Raw genomic sequence first — 14,220 nt, 5'->3', positions numbered from 1 at the left:
TTATAAGGAAATCCACTGGGAAGTTTTTCAACAATTTAGAGTTACTTCAACTGAAACTGTTTTGTTGTTGAACATATAGAGCTTATATGTACTTATTCTGTAAGTGATTATATTATAAGTACTTATAATGTAAGGGATTTTTCAAAGCTGTAGATCTGCACTCTTTTATATGTGTATAAAAAAATATATATATACTGCCTCATAAAGGCTTCGAAGCTTCAGGAAGCAGTGTTTTGAAAGCAAACCCATCACTAGGTTCTGTCTTTCAGCTTCCAGTACAAGGGGAATGTTCCAGAGCTGCTATGGGAGTAAGTATGCTTTTAAATTCACCAGGGCTGGACTGAGACATTGCTTGGGTTGTTATCCGCCCGGGTTTTTCAGGGATAGTCCCAATTTTTGTCCATTTACCCACAAAATTATGTTGCTTTTCCAGAGACACCTCGTTAATAGCTCTATGTTCGTCATTATGTTATTATACAGGCCACTCAGCTGACTGTGATGAGCTGAAGACTGCGGATAAACAGCTGCTTTTTTAAGGGAGATTTTATGAGTGCGGCTTTTAGACACTTAGCAGCTAGAGCGTCCACGAGCTCCTACACAACCAAAGTGACTTAAACTAAAACTTACCCAGGCTTAATGTGAAAGACAGTGATATTAAAAGAGCAAATTCAGTGTACACCTTATTAATAAAACATACTACATACAGACAAAGAAGATGAGCCCAGACTCTGAACTCAACACGCAAAGTTTCACATTAAACACACAACAGTTCAGTGTTTATGAGTGTACAGGCTAAATGTTTTTATAATCCTTTACATTTAAAAATGGTGAGTTTAAAGAGACACTACAAAGCATTAATCCAAATAAAAATACATTTACTAAAACATCTTTTAAGAGAATGTATTATTGTTATTAGGGGGCCAAGCACCGAAGGACTGGCCGCAACATACAAAGGAATAAAGTACAGACAAAAATACAATCATGAAAAATATGAAATAAAAAGGTAGAAATGTACAAACATGCAAGAATTTTAGTATATAGTAATGAGCAGTGACAGATGAAGTCAACAGTCATCACCTAACATAACGTACCAGAGCTTCCCATCAGGCGTAACCGCACACCTAGTTCAAGTTCAAGCTGTTCACATGAAGAACAAGTAGGGAACACTAGGGATACTGCTGGGTAAGGACACCTTCACTTGTAGTGAACGGGTCACTTCAGGAAGGGAAAGTACTTTACTCCCTGCCAAATCGTTACCCAGTGTAAAAGAAACACCAGCAACTGGTAACAGTACACTCTCATACCTCAAGCTGAACTGTTCACAAAATCTGACCGACATTTGCCTAATAAGAAGAATGAAGGAAAAAATCAACATAAAGTATGCCTGTCATGTTATTGTGCTGAAATGACTGGCTAATAAGAGGAGGGATACGACCATCATCAGAGTGGGAGAAGAGTTCATTCCTCCATCATCTGGAAGGAGACACAGATTCATGGTTATAAATAAACAGGTTTTTCATTAAGCACACTCAAGTTTCAGAAGCTCAGTAAAGTCACTATCTGCTAAAAGTTTACTTGAGAGATAAATAGAGTTGTGCAGGATTTCTAAACCATAGCACAACAAAAAACTGTTTTTCTGATGTTTAATATTTGCTTACCTGTGGCAGCTGGCTGTGTGGGTGATTCTTTGTGCAGTGGAATGCAGGAAGAAAACATAAAAACACAATTACAAACACGTACAGAGTCTGTGGATACTGAGTCCATTAGCCGTGACTAAGTTAGCAAGCTAATATGACTCTATAACTAAAATAAACAGACCATACACATCACAAAGGTCAAATTTAATTTGATATTTTATTAGCTACACAGCTGTATTGGGTAAAACATCTAAAGTATGTTGAGCAGTGATTCTCAACCTGAACTGAGAAACACTGATGATGCCATTAAACAGGCCTTTAAACTTCTGGTGTCAGTCATGATCAGTGATAAGGCTGTAATGATTACCGACAGAATCAGTTATGTAGACTAAAGAAAAAATATTAACATATGTTACGTTCTGGGGTATGTCCGCGTGTTTTTTGTGTTTTGTTCTCTCTCTCTCTCTCTCTCTCTCTCTCTCTCTCTCTCTCTGCAGCGGTTGCCTGATTGGATAACGTTCCTGTCTGTCTCAATTAACCCCGCTGATGTCATCGGCCGTGACATCCAATCAACCTCTGACCCCGCCTATTTAAAACCCGCTGCCATTCATTCATGGAGAAGACGTTGTTGTCCTGGTTGCGTAAAACTAAAACCCTGTTGTATCTCTGTTTGTTCTGTGTAAAGTTACGCTGCCTTACTGTTTGTCCTTGTATGTCAGTTGTTCCATGTTTCCCCGCTTTGTTCTAGTCACTTGTTTGTATGGTTAATTTGTTTGTTACCCTAGTTGTGACTCTGTTAGTGTTGGGGAAAAGTGGGCAGGTAAGTACGTCACGTGACATACATGGTGCAGCACGTAGGAGGTCCGTTCTGTATTAGACACACTAGGTTAGGAGCGAGCACCACCCTCTGTACTTTTGGTTTGGCTAGTTAGAGTAGGTAGTTAGAGCGTCCTGGACGCTGAAGATTTATTTTCTATCTTTTGTTGTAGTTTAGGTTGTAGTGTATTGGATAGAACTCAGGAATATATATTAGTTGGCCACTCTTTGTATTGATACTGAGTTAGTGTTTTGTTGGCCATCCTTTTTTTCTCGTAAGTCTCCGGCTTCATTACTGCAGACAGTTCAGTAAAGAAAAATAAGAAGAAATGCCCGCCCGTGTTTAGACTCTTTATTGAGTTTTTATCACGCACAAACACAACAATTGGCTACGAGGTTTACACGGACATGATAAAGACGCCGAAGCGCTTTGTGCAAACTGGCTGGTTATATTGGAAAACTTGACGCTTTTGACAGTGGGACGGATGATTGGACAATGTATTGTGAACGAATGGAGCAGTATTTCAAAGCCAACGATATTGGAAATGAAAAGCGTGTGTCTGTGTTGTTGAGTGCAATTGGAGGAAAAGCATATGCATTGCTGAGAAGCCTCACTGCACCTGCAAAGCCTGCTGATGTCAGCTTCGACAACATTGTAAAAACGATGCAAGACCATCTCATAGCAGAACGATTCAGATTTCACAAGCGAAATCAGAACGAAGGAGAGTCAATCGCAGCGTACGTAGCTGAGCTGAAAAAGTTATCTGAACACTGTCAGTTTGGGGATGGACTGAATGATGCGCTGAGAGATCGTCTAGTCTGTGGCATTTTACAAGAGAGTATTCAGAAGAGATTGCTCACGGAGGCTGATCTCACTTTCAAACGTGCAGTTGAAATTGCCGTAGCCATGGAAACAGCTGCCAGAGACACGGTGGAGTTGCGGTCAGGAGTAAAAATGTCGGTGAACAAAATGTTTGCAGTGAGTAAAGCAAAGAAAATAATGCAAAGAAGTGAACTGTGTTACCGATGTAATAAGGGTGGACACAAAGCAAACCAGTGCAGATTTAAAACAGAAACCTGCAGGAAATGCAACAAAATTGGACATATACAAAGAGCATGTCGATCTGATGTACCAAACAGTGAGAAAGACAGACAGTACAAGGCTCAGAAAAAGAAAAGCAGGAATGTGCATGTTATCGCTCAGAATTCAGATGAAGAAAGTGATACTGTGCTGGCAAACTTGGAAATTTACAGTCTGAAAAGTGACTTGAAGCAAGCAATTTGGCTGATGCCACAAATTAATGGAAAAATCATCCGAATGGAGTTGGACACAGGCTCCGCTGTATCCGTGATGTCACAGAATGAGTTTGAGAGACATTTTGACAATGTTAAGCTAAAGCCATCACCTGTTAAACTAAAAACATACACCGGTGAGCCTATACTTCCCATTGGGGTAATGCCTGTTACTGTTGAGTACAATGATCAGCGGAGTGAATTGGATCTGTACATAGTACAGACAGAGGGGCCAGCACTTTGGGGACGTGACTGGTTGCGAAAGTTAAGGTTGGACTGGGAATCCATTAAAAGTCTGCAAGTCACAGTTCCTGATGCATGGAATACTCAAAAGAAACTGGAAAGAGTGCTGGATGGTGCTGTAACAGTGTTTCAACCAGGCATGGGAACCTTAAAGCATATCAAGGGAAAAATAACACTGAAGGAGGACGCAGTTCCCAAGTTTCATAAAGCACGTCCTGTTCCTTATGCTATTCGCCAGAAAGTCGAAATTGAGCTGGATCGATTGGAAGCTGAAGGAATACTATCCAAGGTTGACTGGAGTCCCTGGGCAACTCCAGTTGTTCCTGTATCCAAGAAGGACGGAAGTGTAAGACTTTGTGGAGATTTCAAGGTGTCTGTCAACCCTGAACTGCATGTAGAACAATATCCACTACCAAGAATAGAGGATATCTTTGCCACACTTTCTGGTGGTAGACACTTCAGCAAAATCGACCTGGCGGAAGCATATTTACAGATGGAAATGGAGGAAGACTCAAAAGTGCTTCTGACTATTAACACCCATAAGGGATTGTATCGCTATAACAGGCTGGTTTTTGGCATTGCCTCAGCGCCCGCTTTATGGCAGAGGGCTATGGATCAAGTGCTTCAAGGCTGCCCTGGTACTCAATGTTACCTTGACGACATCATCGTTACAGGTGAAAATGACAGTAGACATTTGGAGAACTTGGCACGTGTGTTAAGGAGACTGGAAGATTTTGGGCTACGAGCAAGACGTGACAAATGTGAGTTCTTTAAGAGCAGCATCACATACTGTGGACATCAAATCGATGCAAATGGCCTACATAAGTGTCCTGACAAGTTGAGAGCCATAGCAGAGGCTCCACCACCCAAAGATGTCTCACAGTTGAGGTCATTCCTGGGATTTGTCAATTACTACAACAGGTTTTTGCCAAATCTAGCCACTGTTCTCCATCCCCTTAATGCCCTGTTGCAAGCAGGAAAGAAATGGATGTGGACAAAGCAGTGTACGGAAGCTTTTCGGGAAGCAAAGCGACTGGTGATGTCAGACACAGTATTGACTCATTTTGACCCCCATAAACCATTGAAAGTGGCATGTGACGCCTCACCGTATGGCATCGGTGCAGTGTTGTCCCATGTGATGAGTGATGGGACCGAACGACCTATAGCCTTCGCTTCACGTTCTCTCAGCGCTGCGGAGAAGAACTATGCTCAGATTGATAGGGAGGCGCTGAGCTTGGTCTGGGGGGTTAAACGATTCAATCAGTATCTGTATGGGAACGAGTTTACCTTGGTCACTGACCATCAGCCTCTGGTTTCAATATTCAGTCCACAGAAGGGAGTTCCACTGACAGCTGCAGCACGGATGCAGAGGTGGGCTTTGTTCCTAGGAGGACACAGATACCGGATTGAATTCAAAAGAACGCATAGACATGCAAATGCAGATGGACTTTCACGCCTGCCATTAGACCTTACTAGCACAGAGCCAGTGAAAGAAAGCATATCTTTGGATGTTTTTACACTTGCGCAATTGGAGGGCTCCCCTGTTACGGCTGAAATGGTTCAGAGAGAAACCAGGAGGGATCCCACATTGTCTCAGGTATACGCAGCTACACAAAATGGCTGGAACGCAGAAGCAAAGAGCCGGTTCGCACAGTACTATCAGCGCCGCGACAAACTGGCTTTGGATGGAGGTTGCATCATATGGGGTTTAAGAGTCGTCATACCTGCTAAGTTGCGAAATCGAGTCTTGGAGGAGCTTCATGTCGGACACTTAGGAGTAGTCAAGATGAAGTCACTTGCAAGAAGCTTTGTATGGTGGCCAGGAATAGATCAGCAGATCGAGCAGCTTGCCATGCATTGCTCAGGATGTCAGCATGTTCAAAAGATGCCAAAAGCAGCCCCATTACACCCTTGGGAATGGCCCGCTTTGCCGTGGCAAAGGATACATGTTGATTTTGTGGGACCCTTCATGGGCATGTAGGGAAAATTTAGCTCAATTAGATTAAGCTGATGTATTCTCCACCAATATGTAAGGAAATTAGCTGTTTAGGTTAAGCTGTTGTATTCTCCACCAAAATGTGTAGGAGAATAGCAGATCAGCTCAAAAGGAGAAATTTGTAAACTTAATATTTTAATAGCTGATCAACTATTCGTCCAGCGATGAGTTGAAATGAGTGTATTTATTAATTGTATATGGGATATTACCTCCGTGGCCACCGGCAATAATATCCTAAATATAGTGAAACGCTATATTAAGAGCACAGTAACAAGATCGGCAGTTTAAGGCAATAAATTTGAAGCACAGAGACACAAGACACTGGCCTTTATAAAATCAGACGAGACTTTATTACTATTCTAACAACACAGAAACTAATCTAACACAAACACACACACACACACACACACACAAACAGGGGTGAAAATGGCTTTGAAGAGAGAGTGAATGAAATTCCAAGTAACTAGCAGTTTCTCAGACCATGACCTGAATGAACCATCAACTTATGAGTTTGATTTAACATTCGCTTCGTTTAGAAGGGCTTTAAACTTGTATTAAATGCACCAGTTCAGCGAGAATCTGGAGGTACTATACTTGCGTTTGTGTTGCCAGGGATTCCCTCGTTGCGTTGTTGTTTGGAAGGGGTTTCCGGCGATGTTGATTGGTCGGCGGTCTGGTTGGCCTTATGTAGCGTCTCGAAAGACCAATGAGGAAGGCGAGTGAGGCGCGAACCCGGCGGAGTCTCATAGGCGGGTTGCAAAACTTTGAAGAATGGTTCACAGCGGTGCGAAGGCGACAGTTGGAGGCTTTGCAAGAACCAGTCTGGATGCGGAGTCTCGGAGCAAGCCTGATCTCCTCGTGATGAACGTCTAAAGCTCTTGGTTGATGAGACTTCCTTCAGATGTGGATGGAGACTCTTGCAGAGATGTAGTGGATGAGACTCCAAAGATGTGTTGGATTCTCTCAAAGATGGATAGGATGAGACTCTTGCAGAGGTGTTGTGGATGAAACTCCAAAGATGTTTTGGACTCTCTCAAGGATGGATAGGATGAGACTCTTGCAGAGGTGTTGTGGATGAGACTCCAAAGATGTTTTGGACTCTCTCAAGGATGGATAGGATGAGACTCAGAGTTTCCTTTGTGTCAGGGGGTTTTAACCCTTTCCGGTTGGGCTGACCCCAAAGTGTTTGCTCCAATCAGCAGGATCTTGGGGCAGGGTGTAAACTGTATTCTCCTCCTCTGACACTAATTAACACTCTGGTCTCTGAGTTATGTGCTTTGCAAACTTTGCATAAGGTTAATTTAGAACTTTGTTAAGGAATTTGGTAACATGCATGTAATACATCGTACTCAACTTTACATTATACCAACCCTTAGGAAATTCAATAGTGATCACACACATACCAAACATGACATACCTGCTGTTATTGATACACACACGAACACTATGGTCCCTGTTAAACGATCAAAAAGCATTATAATGACCTGGTGGCTATAAGCATGACACACATACGGAATGACATTAAAAGATGCAACAAGTTTCCAAACTATGGTGCATCATCTTAAAAGTCATTGTCCTTGTAGGAGATGTAAAGTAGCCTTATGCAGTCTGTTAAAGCTGGGTTCTGTGGAATGTGTGAAGGGTGGTAAACTTTGTGTTCCTGGGGAGAACAAAGGTCTCATTCCATGAGGGTCCTTGGGTGAGTTCCCCCCCCCCCTTTTCTGTAGTTATCAGTTTTAGCATCATGTTGGGTGAGCCATCTGGTCTTGGCCAGCGATCTAGATCAACAAGTTTGACAGAGGTTCCTCTTGGCTAAGAGGGTTCGTCCTCTGGTCAGGGATGTCCTATCAGTGGTGATTGTTGACAGGGCAGTTGAAATCCAGCAATCAGTAAACAAGTGGTAATTAACTTGGGTCTGCAAAGTCTGGAAGCAGGATTCCTAGCTTTATGGCTTCTTTGCTTTCCTTGCCTGTTCACTTCAGATCCTACAGGCACTACATTTCTCGTTGTTGATGCATGTTCGAAGTGGCCTGAAGTGTTCAGTATGACCTCCACAACTGCTTCTCAAATGGTGACAGTACTGAGAGAACTCTTTGCAAGGACTGGTGTACCTGAACAGCTAGTGAGCGACAACGGGCCCCAGTTTGTATCTGCAGAGTTTCAAATCTTCCTCAAGAACAACGGGATCAAGCATTTGACCTCAGCGCCATACCACCCTGCTACAAATGGCTTAGCTGAGAGATTTGTGCAAAGCTTAAAGAATGCTCTGCGCGCCATGACAAATGAAAAAATGACACTAAATCAAAAATTGCAAAATTTCCTGTTTGCGTATCGAAACGCAGCCCATGCTACCACGAATCGAACCCCTGCCATGTTGTTCCTGGGAAGACCCTTACGCTCTAGGCTGGATTTGTTGAAACCAAATCTGAAAAGAACCATACAGGACAAACAATTGAAACAATCGCAAGGAGGAGGAAAAACACGCGAGTTGGAAGTGGGGGATAATGTGCTTGCTAGGGATTACAGAGGAGATCACAAGTGGATGCCTGCAAGAGTCAAAGAAAGAACAGGTCCGCTCTCGTATACAGTGGAGGTTGCTCCCGACATCCTCTGGAGATGGCATATTGATCAGCTGAGAAGCTCAAATGTTCCTCTGGAAAGTGTTCCAGTGAATGTTCCATCTACACCTACTGTCCCTGCTACCACTGAAAGTGAAACGGCCCTACCATCAGATGGCACAGTAACTCCCTGTAAAGCGCCACAGTCACCTGTTCCTATCTGCGAAGAGAGACGTTACTCTACCCGTGTACGGAAACCTCCAAACCGTCTGAATTTATAAGAACTGAAAAAAAAGAGAGAAAGATTTAAATGAAACAATAGTTATTTGATTCTTACATTTATTTTTGTAAAAGAGGAAAAAAAAAAAAGTTGCCATGTTTATTTGTAAGGAAATTGTTTGTGTGAGACTTCCTTATTTAGAGGGGAGGAAATGTAGTGTATTGGATAGAACTCAGGAATATATATTAGTTGGCCACTCTTTGTATTGATACTGAGTTAGTGTTTTGTTGGCCATCCTTTTTTCTCGTAAGTCTCCGGCTTCATTACTGCAGACAGTTCAGTAAAGAAAAATAAGAAGAAATGCCCGTCCATGTTTAGACTCTTTATTGAGTTTTTATCACGCACAAACACAACATAGGTTAGAGGGCTAAAATAGGTAGACTTGTTTTGTTTTGTTCATTTCTTTGCTTTGGTGCCGCTTGCGTCCCTTTTTCCCCTTTGGTGTCCTGTTAAGTGTTATTGTAAATAGTTTGTAAATATTACCACTCTCACCCGGCACTACACACTTTACCACTTTGATATAGACAAATAAATCACTTGGATTGTCTTGTACTACTGGTTACTGGTCTTTGATTACCCACACACCACTCATATTTTTAATAATCAAATAAGTGTTATTCCCCACATACCCCTAGACTAATTGGGGTTGTAACATTTATTTGGGGGCTCGTCCGGGATCATAAAAACCTATTTCCCGTGATTATTAATAATATTTGTGTGTGTTGGTGTCACTGACGTTGCTGTTCGGCCTGGAGTAGTATTGGTCGTAGTGTTGCGCAACACCGGTTAGTGGTAGTGGCGGTAATGTGGTGGATTGTGTTACATGTGTGGACTTGGAAATTTTTATTTATTTTTTTTTTAAATGGCTTTGTTTGATTTAGAGACAATTAAAAATCCCACCACAGAGCAGCTTGACAAGTGCAGGAAGGATGATTTGTTTGCAATAGCGGCACATTATAAAATCCCCGTTACTAAGCAAGCCCTTAAAAAAGAAATCAAGCATACAGTATTGCAACATTTGGTTCAGTTAAATGTGCTTGCGCTGTCTGCTACGGCTGATGAGGAGACCGATGGGGAGACGCACTCTGTTGGTGCCGAGGCCCAGCCTTCTGCCGCCTTGGAATGTGCTGAACGAGGGGGGGGGATTTGGCTGCAGCTGAGGCCGAGGAGGAGTCCAACGCTAAAGTCGGCTTGTCACCCTTTGAACCGTTCTCTCCCGCGTCTGTTGGGTCCCGTGAAGAGGCGCGACTGAAGGTCCGCCTGGCCCGCTTACAGATGGATGCACACGAGAAAGCCCAAGCACGGCAGGCTGAATTAGATTTGCGTTTGAAAATACGCAAATTGGAAATAGGCCGATACGCAGATAAAGTTGCGACAGCTCGAGCTGGAATCGCTGAAGGCTGCTGCCAGCTCGGCTGCACAACCGAGTCCCGCACCAATCTCTAAAGTTTCCCCGGGTGTCAATTCGTCCTCACCAACCTTTGACGCGAGCAAACATATTGCTTTAGTGCCTCAGTTTAGAGAAACGGAGGTGGACTCTTATTTCAGTGCATTTGAGCGCATTGCGCTTTCCCCTCCGTTGGCCGAAAGATGTTTGGTCTCAGTGTCGACTGATGGGTAAAGCTCAGGAGGTCTGTTCTACACTCTCCGTAGAAGATAGCTTAAACTACGATTGTGTAAAAGCTGCTATTCTTCGTGCTTATGAGCTGGTGCCTGAGGCGTAGGAGAGCCAAATCAGGTGATCCCACCTGCTCCCCTCTCTCCCGTCCCCGTTATCGGTGAGCCCTTTGAGCACATTATCGTGGACTGTGTGGGCCCACTGCCTAAAACAAAGTCGGGAAACCAATTCCTTCTCACAATGATGTGTGTTGCCACCCGATTTCCTGAGGCAGTTCCCCTGCGGAAGATTACTGCACCTGTCATCGTTAGAGCACTAATAAAATTCTTTTCTACGTTTGGATTACCGAAAATTATACAGACTGATCAGGGTACAAATTTTCTCTCCAAAATCTTTACACAAGTGTTGAAAACCCTTGATATTACTCACCGAGTTGCCAGCGCATATCACCCCGAAAGCCAGGGCGCGTTGGAAAGGTTTCACCAGACACTTAAATCTATGCTCCGGAAATACTGTTGTGACACAAACAAAGATTGGGATGAGGGACTTCCCTTAGTTTTATTTGCTGCCCGAGAGACGGTAAAGGAAAGTCTCGGTTTTAGTCCCGCGGAACTCGTGTTCGGTCACACGGTTAGAGGGCCGTTAAAGGTTCTGAAAGAGAACATGATGACAAACGAGACAGATCGTAAAACTAACATTCTGGATTATGTGTGCAAGTTCCGAGAACGACTACATACCGCCTGTTCTCTTGCTAAAGAGTCTCTCGCTGCTGCACAGAAAGGCATGAAGCGCCTTTTTGATGAGAAAGCAGTTTCTCGCTCATTTAAACCTGGTGACAAAGTTCTGGTTTTACTGCCTGTCCCTGGTTCAGCTCTGTCGGCACGTTTTGCTGGGCCCTATGAAGTCATAAGGAAAATCAGTGAGACCAATTATGCTATACGTACTCCTGACAGGAAGCGCCAGTCTCGTGTATGCCATATCAACATGTTAAAAGCTTATGATAGAAATGCGCAGGTCTCGGCCACAGAAGAGGTGAAAGAGGCTGTTGTTTCTTTGATGGCAGTAGTCTGTACTGCAGAACCCTCCGCGGTTGTGGATGGGGCAGATGAGGATGGTATTGTGCTGCGCAACGCTCCTCAGCATTGTGCCCGGTTGCATAACTCTGAAATACTGGGAGATTTGCCGTCACATCTCAGGCATTTAACAGAAATGCAAAGGAATGAAATTGTACAGTTAATCTGTGATTTTCCATCACTGTTTGCTGACATCCCTACACAAACTACAGTCTTACAGCATGATATTAATGTCGGTAAGCAACTCCCATTAAACAACATCCTTACCGAACTAATATGACAAAAAGGTCTGTGATGAAGGAAGAAGTGGATTACTTACTGGAAAATGGTCTTGCTAAGACTAGTTGCAGTCCCTGGAGTTCACCATGCTTGTTAGTACCCAAACCTGATGGAACATTTAGGTTTTGTACTGATTACCGTAAAGTAAATGCTGTAACAGTACCTGACTGTTATCCGTTGCCTCGCATGGAGGACTGTATAGATAATTTAGGTTCTGCTCGCTTTGTGAGCAAATTCGATTTGTTAAAAGGATACTAGCAAGTTCTTCTTACCCCACGTGCATCTGATATCTCCGCATTTGTAACTCCTGATAGCTTCCTACAATATAATATCATGGCTTTTGGACTGCGGAATGCACCTGCAACTTTTCAGAGGCTTGTTAATTTGGTGTTGGCAGGGGTTCCTAATTGTAATGCGTACCTGGACGATTTGGTGATTTACTCGTCAGAGTGGTCAGAGCATATGTCCATCTTGAAAACTGTTTTTGAACGCCTTGCAGAAGCCTCCCTAACCCTTAATCTAGCCAAGTGTGAGTTTGGACAAGCTACTGTTACATACCTCGGTAAGGAGGTTGGGCATTGCCCAGTTGCCCAGTTCCCCGCTCCGACCACGCGGCGTGAGCTGCGCAGGTTCCTGGGCATGGCTGGGTATTACTGCAGTTTCTGCAAAAATTTCTCCACCGTTGTTCATCCCCTCACCAGTCTGCTTAGTCCAACAAAATCCTTCACCTGGTCAAAGGAATGTCAATACGCCTTTGAAACTGTTAAGTGTTTGTTATGTAATGCACCTGTCCTTGCTGCACCTAATTTTGCATTACCTTTTAAGCTGGAAGTTGATGCCAGTGCTGTTGGTGCAGGCGCCGTTCTCCTCCAAGAGGATGAGCGGGGCATTGATCATCCTGTTTGCTATTTCTCCCGCAAGTTCAATAAACATCAGGTTAATTACTCAACAATAGAAAAAGAGGCATTAGCATTGTTACTTGCGTTACAACATTTTGAAGTTTATGTTGGTTCCTCACCTCTGCCTATCACGGTGTTCACTGATCATAATCCGTTAATTTTTTTGTCCCGCATGTATAATCAGAATCAGCGCTTAATGCGCTGGTCTCTAGTTACTCAAAATTACAACTTAGAAATTGAGCATAAGTCAGGGGTAGAGAATGTTGTGGCGGATGCGCTCTCCAGAGCTTAGTGGCCGTAATTAATTCAGCTGTGTGTGTTTTTTAAAAACAAACAGGTGTTTGTTCTTATGGGGTGGGGTGTTACGTTCTGGGGTATGTTCGCGTGTTTTTTGTTTTGTTCTCTCCCCCTTCTCTCTCTCTCTCTCTCTCTCTCTCTCTCTCTCTCTGCAGCGGTTGCCTGATTGGATAACGTTCCTGTCTGTCTCAATTAACCCCGCTGATGTCATCGGCCGTGACATCCAATCAACCTCTGACCCCGCCTATTTAAAACCCGCTGCCATTCATTCATGGAGAAGTCGTTGTTGTCCTGGTTATGTAAAACTAAAACCCTGTTGTATCTCTGTTTGTTCAGTGTTAAGTTATGCTGCCTTACTGTTTGTCCTTGTATGTCAGTTGTTCCATGTTTCCCCGCTTGGTGATAGTCACGTGTTTGTATGGTAAATTTGTTGTTTGTTACCCTAGTTGTGACTCTGTTAGTGTTGGGGAAAAGTGGGCAGGTAAGTACGTCACGTGACATACATGGTGCAGCACGCAGGAGGTCCGTTTTGTATTAGACACACTAGGTTAGGAGCGAGCACCACCCTCTGTACTTTTGGTTTGGCTAGTTAGTATAGGTAGTTAGAGCGTCCTGGACGCTGAAGATTTATTTTCTATCTTTTGTTGTAGTTTAGGTTAGAGGGCTAAAATAGGTAGACTTGTTTTGTTTTGTTCATTTCTTTGCTTTGGTGCCGCTCGCGTCCCTTTTTCCCCTTTGGTGTCCTGTTCAGTGTTACTGTAAATAGTTTGTAAATATTACCACTCTCACCCGGCACTACACACTTATTAAATTGGGGGCAGTGGTGTCCTAATGGTTAGAGAGTCGGACTTATAACCCGAAGGTGAACCTGAAGGTCGTGGGTTCGAGTCTCAGGTCCGGCAGGGATTGTAGGTGGGGGGAGTGAATGACCAGCGCTCTCTCCCACCCTCAATACCACGACTGAGGTGAGACCCTTGTTCATTTTTGAGAAGCTATATAAAAGTGCATCTTGTCTCTAGAATCTAATTATTTTGTTAGCAAAATATTTTATCCAGAAATGTAAGGTACTAAAAGTCACCCCCTTTTCTCTCTTTCATACAGATATTAGAATTTATATTAACTCTTTGTCCACTTCCTGTAACAGAAAAGCTGCCAAAACAAAGAATATATGCTCACAATTTAATGTTTTTATGTAATTTTATTTATTTGTTTGTTTGTTTGTTTATTGACA

At 43.2% G+C, this 14,220-nt stretch overlaps 2 protein-coding genes and 1 long non-coding RNA gene across 3 annotated transcripts; 2 read left to right on the top strand and 1 right to left on the bottom strand.

Annotated features, from left to right (window-relative positions):
• Window positions 1-776: 776 nt before the first annotated feature.
• LOC128318817 (uncharacterized) lies at window positions 777-3,538 on the bottom strand. Its single transcript, XR_008302263.1, has 2 exons — window positions 1,659-3,538; window positions 777-1,473 (listed from the first exon to the last, which is right to left on the bottom strand). It is a non-coding gene; the product is annotated as an uncharacterized LOC128318817 (long non-coding RNA).
• Window positions 3,539-3,771: 233 nt separating this feature from the next.
• Window positions 3,772-5,970, top strand: LOC128318736 (uncharacterized protein K02A2.6-like). The gene has a single exon (XM_053236569.1). The coding sequence runs from the start codon at window positions 3,772-3,774 to the stop codon at window positions 5,968-5,970; it is 2,199 nt and encodes a 732-aa protein (XP_053092544.1).
• Window positions 5,971-7,915: 1,945 nt separating this feature from the next.
• On the top strand, window positions 7,916-8,824 carry LOC128318735 (uncharacterized protein K02A2.6-like). Its single transcript, XM_053236568.1, has one exon. The coding sequence runs from the start codon at window positions 8,030-8,032 to the stop codon at window positions 8,822-8,824; it is 795 nt and encodes a 264-aa protein (XP_053092543.1). The 5' UTR covers window positions 7,916-8,029.
• The last annotated feature ends 5,396 nt before the right edge of the window (window positions 8,825-14,220 follow it).

Source organism: Pangasianodon hypophthalmus, chromosome 9, assembly GCF_027358585.1.
Source record: "Pangasianodon hypophthalmus isolate fPanHyp1 chromosome 9, fPanHyp1.pri, whole genome shotgun sequence".
NCBI lineage: Eukaryota > Metazoa > Chordata > Actinopteri > Siluriformes > Pangasiidae > Pangasianodon > Pangasianodon hypophthalmus.
The sequence above is the reverse complement of the archived record's forward strand: the minus strand, read 5'-3'. Positions and strand labels throughout refer to the sequence as shown.